General features: G+C 34.4%; 1 protein-coding gene across 1 annotated transcript in view; it reads right to left on the bottom strand.

Annotated features, from left to right (window-relative positions):
• UNC13C (unc-13 homolog C) overlaps positions 1-13,653 on the bottom strand; it is a 497,972-nt gene that overhangs the window by 209,837 nt on the left and 274,482 nt on the right. Inside the window, exons 15-16 of the mRNA XM_081047963.1 lie at positions 11,683-11,772; positions 6,055-6,183 (exon numbers count right to left, since the gene is read on the bottom strand). Coding sequence (XP_080904089.1) covers positions 6,055-6,183; positions 11,683-11,772 — 219 coding nt within the window. The remainder of the gene's footprint in view (positions 1-6,054; positions 6,184-11,682; positions 11,773-13,653) is intronic.

Raw genomic sequence — 13,653 nt, 5'->3', positions numbered from 1 at the left:
GCAGTGAATCAGTGACTTTCACACATGAGTACGTGTCAGAATCACCTGCGGGGCTTGTTAATACACAGATTGCTGGACACCACCCTTAGAGTTTCTGATTCAGCAGCTCCTGGGGGGTAGGGGGAGCCTCAGATACACGTCTACAGAAAGTTTTCAGGTGAAGCTGAAGCGACAGGTCCATGACTATACTTTGTGAACCCTGTGGTAGAAAATGAACTTTGAAAACAAGGCTTTGAGTTATTCACTTTGTCGTACATAGCATCTAGCTTAATGCCTCATATGCAAGAGGAAGTACACAAGTACTTATTGCATGGATTGGCAAATTTGGGGGCTTGAGATCACCCTACACTTGGAGATAATGGTGAAGTACAGAAAAAGGTATCCTTGGTATTCCCTAGCTCAGTAATTACTGTATATCCGAGTATTTCAGCATCTACTGCTAAGACTACTCTGTTCGCACATGATCAAATTTTGAACATGGAAATTGATTGCAAAAATAATCTAGATCGTGTACTGATTAAATACAGAATCCCCCTCAATCTTCTTTTTTTAAAAAAACTAAAGAGTCAGATGTTTTTGGGCAACACCACAAATTAGTATAGTCAGGCCTACATGGCTTTTGATGAAAATTAAGGAAAGACTAACATTATTTTTTAAAAAAAGAAAAAGAGTAAAAATGTGTTTTGTAAGAAAATGGTATTCCAAGAACAAGGGGAATTTATATGTCAACCTCAGAATAGTTTACTAAAAGGATGAAAACATTCATGTTTGTATCTCCCTCATCTGTTTTCTCAGTGATTCTCACCCCGAGTCACTTTCTCCTCAAGAATTTACACCGGCAAATTTATCTATTTTTATGATAACTTTTGAGGCTGAAGTATTTTTTTAATATTGGAGCTTGACAAAACCTCTTAATTTCTGTTTCATCTTTTAAAACATTTATTAGTGTACAAAACACTATGAGGAAATATGTAGCACTAAAAATCATCCCCACCCCTGCGCCTATTTTTAGGATTTCAGGTAATGAGGATAGAATGGAGGAAAAAGAAAAAACAACATTTCATTTCTAAAGCTGAGCTTGACAACTATTTTCAAATTTAATAATTCATGAAAACAACTTATAGAAGGACTTGTTACATACTGTAAGAGTCTTTTTACAATTCTCCAGGCTGATTTTAGAAAGCAAAGGAAAACAAAGCAAAAATGCTACTGGTTGATTTGATTCTGCAGTATAATTCATAGTTAACTTTTATTTCTAAAGTTGCAGTAAACATTACTTTGAAACAATATTTCCATCACACATTACATCAAAATAAATATTTTTAATGAGTAAGTATTAATAGTTACTTGTTCTGGAGCGTCAGCCTGAGAGGCAGGCTTCAGGACTATCATACATCTAGCAGCCTAAGACATTGCTCTCAGGGAACACAGGCCAGAGGACGCCACTCTGCACTCTCCTACCTCAATCCAGCTCACCAGTATCTCCCAGAAAGGCACTTACCCACTGGTGTGGAGCCCTAGATTCAGCAAGGTAACCCAGCAAGATAACCAGGGGACACCTCCAGATCACTGTCTGCAGGTCAGTGGGGTTTGTGATTGCAGTTCCACAGGACCTGCATATTTATTTAAAAGCTGCTGCCTGAGGGTCTGGCTACCAATTAGCCTGAATCTAGGTGCTGACTGAGACTCCCATGTTTGGGACAATGGCAGGTCTTGTCACATCCTTATCTACTGAGCACTATTAAAAATAAAATAGGTTACTTGGACAATCACAAAGGTTTGAGAGACAAGAACTCTATAGGTTCGAGGGACAATTTTGCTAGCAAAGTTGAATGTTAAGGTTGATCTACTATATTAGGCCCTCCTCAAAACATTTGATCTGAACAGACATTTCTCCAAAGAAGACATACAGATGGCCAATAGCTAAATATCACTTATCATCTTGGAAATGCAAATCAAAACCACAATGACAAATTACCTGACACCTGTTAGAATGGCTATTATCAAAAAGACAAGAATTAGTAAGTCATGGCATGGAAGTGGAAATCCAGGAACACTTGTGCAATACTGGTGGGAATGTAAACTGGTGCAGTCACTATACAAAACAGGATGGATGTTTCTCAAAAAATTAAAAATAGAATTATATGATTCAGTAATTCAACTTCTCGGTATTTATCTGAATAAAAAGAAAACACTGACTCAAAAAGATATATGCACCCCTCTGTTCATTGCAGCTTTATTTATAATAGCCAAGATATGGGAGCAACCTTAATGCCCACCAATAGACGACTGGATAAAGAAATTGTTGTACATATACGCAATGGAATATTACTCAGCCATAAAAAGTAATAAAATCTTATCATTCGAGACCACATGGATGGACCTAGAGCGTATTGTGCTAAGTGAAATAAGTCAGACAGAAAAGGGCAAATAGTCATAAGATTTAAAGTATAGAATAGGGAATATAATCAATAATATTGTAATAACTATGTACAGTAGCATGGGTACTTAGATTATCAGGGTGATCATTTTGAAAGGTATATAAATGTCTAATCACCATGTTGTACACCTAATCTAATATAATATTGTATGTCAACTATAACTGAAAAATGACTTTAAAAAAAGAAAAATGACTTTAAAAAAGATATTTTTGTAAAAGATATTTTTTCCATTAATAAGCAAGTATTTCTAGATTTCTGCTACTGTATGTGAGGCACACTGCTATGTGCTATAAATTCAATAATAGTAATGCAGAGTTTCTGTTCTCATTAAACTGAATGTTTACAAGTAACAGGGCATTTTAACACACATGAATAAATAGAGGGTACTTTTGACCACATGCTACAAGATGGTAAGTTTATAATATTTCTATTAGAAATGGAAAAGTAGAGGAAAGGAAGGCCTTCTCCTGTTCTTTAAGAACACAGACTGGAAGTCAGTTGCACATGTCCCTTCTTAGTACTCACTGCACTATTATTTGTAAAAGTGAAGGACTGAAGTTAATATGTAAATTGTGGTGTAATAATATGATAGGCAACAGTAAAAAATATCAGTGAATCGTTCCAGATATATCAGCATAGGTTCTCAAAGAGTAATACTGAGCTTTAAAAATTGAAGATCTACCAGATTCCTACCAAACACTAACATTTAGGCAGTCTGTTCTGGAGTTAGCACATGTAACCATACTACTGTACTACCTGTTTATAAAATGCCGTATATGAGAGATTAGTGGAGGTACAGAAAATACCACAAATGGATAATAGACATGTATAATAAATGTATACAAAGATGAACCAGAAAGTGAATATCAAATTTATAATAGAGATTGCCTCAGATGTAAGACGCAGGTGAATTTGATTTGGGAGAGAAACAAAAATAATCAAAGAATATATATGTAATTTTCCATAGATGGATGGATGGATGAATGGATGGATGGATGGATGGATGGATGAACAGACAGACAGATACTCGACACTAATATATGACAGGCACTAATGTAGCTTCTGAGGACACCTTTAAAGTAAAAAACAAACATTTAGATTTGAAAATGTTTTGGCTTATTCTCTCCTGGAAGGACATCTATATGAAAAGAAAATCTGTAATCTTGAAAATCTAAGGATTCCTTAAAGAACATGGAAACAAGCTTAAGATAAATTGGTTGTTCTTAACAGTGATTATTACCAAGCTAGAACACATCTATTTTATTATACAAAAAGAGACCCTCTATTTGTGAAACGGGCAATAAAGAATTTTTAAAACTTCATTTTAAATTAGAAAAATTGAACATTTTAATTATACTAAAATTGAGAATTTTTTATAAATGTTCACTGTGGCAAACATAAAGAAAGATGATGGATTGTGAAAACTCTTTGTCATGTAAGCTAACAAAGGACTAAGAAACACCAGAATATTAATAAGAAAAAGACAGAAATTCCATTTTTTAAAAATAGGCACATGGTAATAACAGGCAATTTATAAAAACTGTTACTCAAAAAGCTAATATGTTTATGAGAAGATTCTTAAACTCATTATTACTTAAAGCAATATAATTACGACATTGGGCTAGTTTATCATTTAATCTCTCAGGTGTCTTTATGCAAACGATTAATCACACATGTCCAGCTTGCCACATTTTAATTCTTAGTTTTGCTTAAATGAAGGACAAACATGAAGCTTGGTGATTCAAGCAAGGTAAGTGCTGCACCATCAGTCTGTAGCCAGCCTATAGAGACCACATTTCTATCTTGTTTTTCTAACTCTGACTTTTCTGTCAAATCTATTTTCCATTTTTATTCCTAGCACTATTTTTATATGGCTCTTCAAAACCCCTTTGGAGTGAGAAAGTATGCTTCCACATTTAAATAATCAGAATTAAAATGTGTCTAGCAACCATGAAATTCTTATTTTTGGTTTGAGGCATGAAATCATCTAGAGAAAACTCAGACAAAACAGAAGTAGCATAAATATTTTAAAAAAATATGTCTTTGATGAAGAAAATGAGACATGAAGAGGCTAAGTAGCTCATCTAAGGCCACAAAACTAATCAGCAGTAGAGCTGGAATTTGAACTCAAGGGCTTTGATCAGAGATCACGTTCTTGACCACAGGCTTGGAAGTGGAGTTGTTGAAGGAGACTAAGTAACATAATACTGCTTTTATAACATTTGTTTTTTATTAATTACTTTATAAACCTTACTCTGTGGCAGGAAATGTTGAATACTGGGGCCCCAAAGATGATACTCACTTCCCCTGGGGCGAGATGCACTGTGGGGACAAAGCCCCAGAAAGCAGTTTCCAGGCTCTCGGCCTCACATAGAAAGGTGCTGGCTCAGGTAGTAAACGGCCATCAACTGTTATTGGATGGCCATCAGCTGTAACCAGTGAGCCATTGGCCACTGACTTTACCCAACTTATACTTTCTAGAATCTGCCTCTACTCAAGTAACTAGGAAGTTCCATAGGTCATTGCACAGTTTTCAAATCTTGGGGGCAAGTACATTCTTCAGGGAAGGAGACAGGCAATAGATACTTGTTAAAAAGCTATCTCCAAACACCAGTTTTATAGAAGTAGTAGCAGATTCTAACATAATATATAAATCATAGCATGCATTAGAAAACTCCAATGCAACACAGAAAGACATATTAAACATGAAGAGGGAAGTAATATGTGAAATCACGTAACCATCAAAGGATTCGTATCCAGAATATATTTTAGAATGTCTAAAATTGTATTTTAATATATAAAATACAAGCAGGCCAAGAGAAAAATCAGCAAAAGATTAATAGGCAGTTCACAGAAAATAAAACTGAAGTGTTCATTGAGTACATGTAAAACGATGTTCAAATACACTAGTATTAAAATAGTGTCCATCTCTGAAGGAGGAGGAAGAGAGGGGACTGGATTTGAAAATGCAAAGTGTGATGTCATTTCATGTATAACATTTAATGCCTGTAAACAATAAAAAGTAGAGCAAATATTGTTAAATGTTAACATTGGTCATTTAGATGGTAAATATATGCTTGCTTGATTTCCTTTTGAATTTTGAAATACATCTTAATAATAAATTTATATACTGTATATGACAATTTACAATCCTGTTCCATAAAAATTTCTCCATCTGTCACTTTGATGAGGTAAAATGGTAAGGGAGGCAGTATGAATTAGGGGAAGAACATAGGAGCAGGAGTTCGAATCCTAAATCTAGTGCCAAATCTGCTAGTTGACCACTGTGTGACCCTGAGTAAATCACTCAATTCTAAAACTGAGTCCTCACCTGAAAAACTTAAACAATAATATCCAGCATTACTAAAGTTACTGTAAGGAGTGAATTATTTCATGTACATAAACATTACTTAAAGCGTGAATTATTTCATGTATATAAAAGTTACTTAAGGAGTTCATTATTTCATGTATATTAAAATGTAAAGAAAACATGAACATTCTCAAAGACTAAAGTTAATATGAAATTAAATAAATATACTTTCCCATTCACTGTCATTCTGAACTTATAGAAACAGACATTAGAAACAGAAAGTAGACACGCATCTCTTCTTACCGGATCTATTAGCTGGGAATACAGTTCATGGCAATTGTCAAAAATATACTTGTACGTAGAATCCAGGCAAGCTCTGACACAATCTTTCACCACCATGCTGGCCTTTGGTGGGTTTTGCAGCTCTAGAACCTGACAGACAAATTATTTTCTTAAAATAAAAAGTGGAACACTGTAATCCAGTATAAGCAAATCAAACAATATTCAATAAATGCTTTTAGTTGATTTTTCTATGTTTGGAAAAAATGTGATCTTAGAAATGTTTTAAATATATAAATATCCACTTTAAGTTTCTGATATGACAAATGAGTGAAAATGGTCATAGTTGTAAATATTCAAATAGAAACACTTACACAACATCATTCATTCATTAATTCATTCCATTCAATCATTTAACAAATATTTATCACCTATTATATGCCAGACAATGTGATACTGCAATGAATAACAGAAACAAAAATCTCTTTCGTTGTGGAACTAATTCTAATAGATAACAAACAAAATAAATCAGTAACACATATAACATGATGATGCATGTTGAAAAGAAAAATAAAACAGAGAAGTGGGGATAGGAGGGATTTCACGGGACTAGAATTAACAACAGGATAGCAATAGTAGATGAACTCAGAGAAGTAAGAGGATGAGAGCAAGGGGAAGATTATTTATATATATATACATACACACACACACACACACACACACACACACACACACACACTGTAAGAACCTTAGGTTTGAGCGAGTGGGGAGAAATTGAACTGTTTCAGCAGAAGAGCAAAGTGACATTATCTTTTTAAAATGCCTCCCTTATGTTTCCTTAAGGTGGGTTATGGAAAAAGTAAAAAGACCAGTGATAAGAATAGTGCCATAAACCAGTCAAGAAAAAACAGTGGTTGGACTATAGTGGTAAACTAAGAGCTGTTGTAAGAAATTATATTCTAGTTAATTTTAGAAGAAAGAGCTAACAAGATTTGCTGACAGATTGTATGATTGGTGTGAGAGATGAGTCAGGTCCTGAAGGTTTTGGCTGGATTAATTGGTATAATGCTGGTGGCCTCAATTTAAATGGGTAGGCTGTGCTTGGGGGATCAGGAGTTCAGTTTTGGAAGGGTTAAGACTGAGAAGACTATTATGCATACAACTGGATTTCAAATAGACATTTCAGCAAGTGAGTCTGGAGTAATGGAGATACTTGGGCTAGAGATACAAATTTGGAAATTGTTAGTTTAGAGAAGAATTTAAAGAAATGAGACTAGGTGAGCATGGTTAGAGAATAGGTCCAAGAAATAAACCCTGGGTTAGTCTACCCCTATGACATCAAGTAAATGAGAAAAACACAAAGTAGTGAAGACCAGAAAAAAATCAGCCAATGAGAGAGGAGGAAAACTCTCCAGTCTGAACTGTAGATTAACTGCAATCACACTCAAAATTCCAACAAGAACTAACATCACCAAAACAATTCTGAAAAAGAAGAAAAAAGGTGGAGGACTCACATTATTTGATTTGAAGATTTACCATAAGACTACAGTAATCAAGGTAATGGTGAAAGTATAGACAATTGAACAGTATGGAGAATCCAGAAACAGATCCAAACAAACATGACTAATTTATTATTTTAAAATGATGCAAATGCCATCCAATGGAAAAAAGATCATTGTTTCTATAAATGGTGTTAGAACACGCATATGCAAAAAAGAAGGAAAGAAGAAAGAAAGAAAGAAAGAAAGAAAGAAAGAAAGAAAGAAAGAAAGAAAGAAAGAAAGAAAGAAAGAAAGAAGGGAAATCCTTGATTCATTCCTCACAGCTTATTAAAAGAAAACTCTCAAAATGGAACACTGGACTAAATATAAAAGGTCAGATGTAACTAATAGGAGAAACATAGGAAATTCTTTTTGTGACCTTGCTTTAGCTAGGAGCACTATCCATAGTTAGAAAAATTGATAAAATAGACTTCATCAAAAATAAAAACGTTTGTTGTTCAGAAGATACTGTTAGAGAATGAAAGGCAAAGAACAGACAGGGAGAAAATATCGGCAAATAAAGTATCTGACGAAAGACTTACACCCAAGGTATGTGAAGAATTCTTAATACTCAACAATAAGAAAGCAACCTAATGAAAACTGGGCAAAATATTTCAACAGATTGTTCATTAAAGAAACTCAGATTGCTAATCAGACCAAAAAAGGTAATCAACAATATTAATTAACAGAGAAAATTAAGACCACCATAAAATACTTCACTTCTACTAGAATGGCTAAAAATAATTAATTAAAACCATGGAAAATGCCAAGAGCTTCACCAAAAGATGTAGAGCGACTGGAATTGGAATTCTCATGCACTGCTGCAGGGAATGCAAAATTATACAACTGCTTTGAAAAACAATTTGGCATTTCTTGTAAAGTTAAGCATACATTTACCAAATGACCGAGGGACCTCACTCTTAGGTGTTTACCCAAGAAAAGTGAAAACTTATGTTAACTAAAAGTACATACATGAATATTTTTAACAATTTTATTTGTTATAACTGCATATTGGAAACAACCCAAATGCCTGTTGTATATATATACATATATATAACAAAGAATTACTACTCAGCAATAAGAAATAAATGTTGATACACTGAACAAGATGAATGAATAGCTGAAGTGTTATACTACATAGTATATTATTTCATTTACATGGAATACCTTCTGGAAAAGGTAAAACTATAGGGGACAACAACAGATCAGTTGCTGCCAGGGAATGGGAGAAGGGTTGACTGTAATAAATGAGTAGCAGAAGGGAATTCTGGACACGTACAGAACTGTGCTATATCTGGATTATAGTAATGGTTATACAGTTACACGTTTGTCAAAAGCAAAAGATCTGTACAACAATAAAAGTGTATATGATTCTCTGTAATGAGGTAAAAACGATAATGGAAGGAGGAAATTTGTTCAAAACATAATGGGAGAAAAGAAATTGGAAAGAAAACGTAGAGACGGCTATTTTGATCAGTTTTTATGGTTAAAGGTAAAGATGAATTAGGGTATTAGCTGTAAAAGAAAGTGGAGTCAAGCAACATTTTTAAGGTTGGAAAAGTAATAGCTTGTTTGGTGATGGAGAATATCCATCCAGTAGAGAGGGGAAATTTGATAACTCGGGGGAGTGAAGAGGATTGCTGAAGCAATGCTTTAGTACTGAAGAGAGGATAAAATCAGTTGCACAAGTGGAAAAGATGACCTTTTCTAGAACAGACAGCTAATCAATAGTAGTAATGAAAAAGAAGGAAGAGTATATGGACACAGATGCAGGTAAGTAGGCAGACGGGGTGGTTGGCAGGACCATGGGTCGGAGCTTGAGGAAGCTCTCCAATCTTTGCTTCTGTTTTTTCAGTGAAATGGGAAGCAAGGTCATCAGCTCGCACTGAGGGTGGAGGAGGAGTTGCAACCTTGAGGCAATTTTGTTTTCTGAACACTGCAATGCTGGTGACTGACTGAGGAATGGCCGATAGGTCGAACATGGGCTAGGGCTCCCTCACCTCACTCCCATTCCCCCACCTCCTCGGTGACAATGGCAGGAATCATTTGTTAATTTGTAAACTTTCCCACTGAGTCTGGATTGGGTCTCACTGTCATTTTTGACACACTTCCAGTGGCTACTGCCAGTTGATCAGAATTGACAAAAGTTCTGTTTATCCCATTCACCCATTTTAACTATGATTTTAAACCAAATGAACTTTAATGAATCTGAATGGTTGTTGATATAGTATGGCTTTGTTTCCTGCCTCTCATATTATAAAATACCATTTTTTTTAGTGCTTTTAGTGAAAATAATCATGGGAAAAACTGAAAAAATATTTCTTTCCTTTTTTTTTTTCCTGTACAGGAATTTTCTGAATAAACATTATAAAATTCTATCCCATATCAAACGTTTTTAGTCCATTACCTGACAAAGTAGTTTTAGGCAAGCTTTACATGAATTGCCTGCTACGCAAATTATGATTGCAGAGGACTTGCTATTAAAGCAGAGGAGATATATCTAAAAAGAACTACCTGCATATTTTGGTAGCTAATAGTTAAATATATGAATGGATTAAGCTATACTTTTATGTAGTCATTGCTAGAGGTGAAAATGGAAGTGGCTACAATTGGGGTAAATTTAAAAGTGTCAGCTACTCTTGCAATAAAGAAGTCAGCAAGACATCTAAGTGAAAACTGAAATAAGAAATAAACTCCATTTCCATTTAACATTCTTAGAGATATTTTTTTGTAAGTGCCATGTCCATTTACTAGAGAGATTTGTTTAAGATGGGTTTAATTTAAAGCTAAATTTGAGCCAAATGTATCAGAATATCTTGTGTCTAGGATAATTCTTTTTCAACAACCTTACATTGGAAGATTCATTTAATTCAGACAAAGGCAACATAGCTTAATTGCTGAGACTGAACAGTACTGACTAAGAGAAGGGTAAAGCCTAAAAAGCTTTTATATGGCAAAGGAAACCATCAACAAAATCAAAAGGAAACCTGTTGAATGGGAGAAGGTATTTGCAAATGGACTTATCTGATAAGAGGTTCACATCCAAAATATATAAAAACTCATCAGTAAATACCAAAAAATGAATAAACAATCCAATTAAAAAAATGGGCAGGGGACCTGAATAGACATTTTCTCAAAGAAGACATACAGATGGCCAACAGGTACATGAAAAGATGCACAACATCACTAATCATCAGGGAAACGCAAATCAAAACCCCAATGAGCTATCACCTCACAGCAGTCATAATGGCTATTGTCAAAAAGACAAAAAAAATAACAAGTGTTGGTGAGGATGTGAAGAAAAACGAACCCTTGCACATTGTTGGTGGGAATGTAAATTGGTACAGCCACTATAAAAACAGTGTGGTTTTACAACAAATTAAAAATAGAACTATCATACGACCCAGCAATCCCACTTCTGGATATTTATATGAAGAAAACAAAAATACCAATTTGAAAAGATATATGCACCCGAATATCCATTGCATCATTGTTTACAATAGCCAAGATATGAAAGTAAACTAGGTATCTGCTGATAGATGAATAAAGAAAATGTGAGGCTCACACATAATGGACTATTACTCAATCATAAAAAAGAATGAAACCTTGCCATTTGAAAAATCATGGATAGAACTAGAGGGTACTATTCTAACTGAACTAAGTCAGACAGAGAAAGACAAATACCATATGATTTCCCTTATGTGTGAAATCTAAAAAACAAACAACCAAACAAAATGAAACAGACTCAGATACAGAGAACTGGTGGTAGCCAGAGGAACAGGAGTGGAGAATGGGTGAAATAAGTAAAGGGGATTAAGAAGTAAACACTTCCAATTATAAAATAAATAACCCATGGCAAAGTAATGGACAATATAGAAATATAATCAATAATACTGTGATAAGTGTATGGTGACAGAAAAAACTAGATTTATCATGGTGATCACTTTTTAATGTACATAGTATTGAATCATTATGTTGTACACCTGAAACTAATGTAATATTGTAAGTCAATTATACTTCAATACAAGAGAAAGAAACGTAAAACCAGACTTTACTAGAAAATACATGTGTGATGTCACACCAAGACAGTGACAGAAATAAAATAAGTTACCTTCATCCTAAAAAATGTGATACTTGTTAGCAGGTCAACAGTTGACTTCAGGTCTTGTAGTCTTTCAGCGTTGCTTGCAGGAAAGTTTTCCTGGTTAATTAGGAAACAGAAAATGGGTAAATTATCAGCATTAAGCCTCTGGTGGAAAAATAAACTAAAACTAGCTTTCTGTGAAAGTAAATGGAATGTGAACTGTAAAATTTTTAAAATATCCTTATAGTATTCTTACAATATTTTTATCATATAACATTACAGAAAGTAAACAATTGGCAGTATTCTCTTGTTAGTATTTGAAAGCTATATCCTTGTATTTATTTCCATAATGAAATAAAAATATACAAACAATATTATCAATGCAATATTATTAGGTTATTCATTTTTGTTCATAAAATAGTTTTGCTACTAAAAGAGGGGAAGATGGCATATATTTGAAAATATTTTTTTATAATTTTCTCAAGATGGACAATTTTCCCCAGAAATATTCTGGGAAATTTTACGTGTGCTACATTTACTTTTAATCAGAATGAAACATTTTTATTTTTTTTTAAAGATTTCATTGAGGAAGGGGAACAGGACTTTATTGGGGAACAGTGTGTACTTCCAGGAGGTTTTTCCAAGTCAATTTGTTGTCCTTTCAATCTTAGTTGTGGAGGGTGCAGCTCAGCTCCAGTTGCTGTTGCTAGTTGTAGGGGGCACAGCCCACCATCTCTTGGTGGGAGTCGAACCGGTAACCTTGTGATTTGACTCCCACAAGGTTGGAGTAGAAAGGATGCGCTCCAACCAACTGAGCCATCCGGGGACTCAGCTCAAGGTGCCGTGTTCAATCTTAGTTGCAGGGGGCGGAGCCCACGATTCCTTGCAGGACTCAAGGAATTGAACCAGCAACCTTGTGGTTGAGAGCCCACTGGCCCATGGGGCAATCGAACCGGCAGCCTTCGGAGTTAGGAGCATGGAGCTCTATCTAACCTCCTGAGCCACGAGGCCGGCTCCACAAAGAAACTTTTTAAAGTTAAAAAAATAAGCCTGCGTTACATATTCTCTCTGTGAACTACTATGGATTTCAACAAAAAAGTTTCTGTTAGTGAGATCTGGTGAGAAATATCACATAAAAATGCAGATCTTTAGACTTTTGAAGAAAAGGAAAGATATACTTATGAAAATATTTGATTTAAGAAACAATTTTAACATTGATAAATTTCTCATATTAACATGATTTCAGGTTAGTTTTTCAAAGGACTACCAGGAAAACCACAGCTAACTTTCATTAACATGAGTAGGGTTGGGGTGTCTAAATGACATGAATGAGGTGGATTCAGGTCCTTCTTGCCGCAAAATATCTTTTTCATTGTCTGGCATAGAAGTTCTCATTGCGTAAGTAGGCCACAGTTCCAACATGAAAGGTGAGTTTGACAAATTTGGTATTACTATTTCCGAAAATATGCAATGAAGAGACTAAAAAGTGAATGCAGAAGAAATACATATATACAGATATGAAAAGATGTTTAGGATAAACTGTTAAATAAGGAATGCAATAGTTATTATTGTAGATTTTTTTGGAAATAAAATTTGTAACTAATATCTCTGGTAACAGATATTTTAATAACTAAAATTATGTGTGTATTTACATATACACATGCACATATATATATATATATACATATATATATATATATATATGTATATTTTTTTAATTAAAGTTTATTGGGGTGACAATTGTTAGTAAAGTTACATAGATTTCAGGTGTACAATTCTGTAATACATCATCTATATATCACATTTTATGTTCACCACCCAAAGTCAGTTCTCCTTCCATCACCATATATTTGATCCCCTTTACCCTCATCTACCAACCCTTTTCCCCTTACCATCTGGTAACCACTAAACTATTGTCTATGTCTAGGAGTTTTTGTTTCTTCATTTGTTTGTTTTGTTCTTTGTTGTTTTCAGTTTTATATACCACATATCAGTGCA

This window comes from Rhinolophus hipposideros, assembly GCF_964194185.1.
Source record: "Rhinolophus hipposideros genome assembly, chromosome: 5".
NCBI classification, from domain to species: Eukaryota; Metazoa; Chordata; class Mammalia; order Chiroptera; family Rhinolophidae; genus Rhinolophus; species Rhinolophus hipposideros.
Note: the sequence above shows the minus strand (reverse complement) of the source record. Positions and strands in the feature narration are given on the sequence as shown.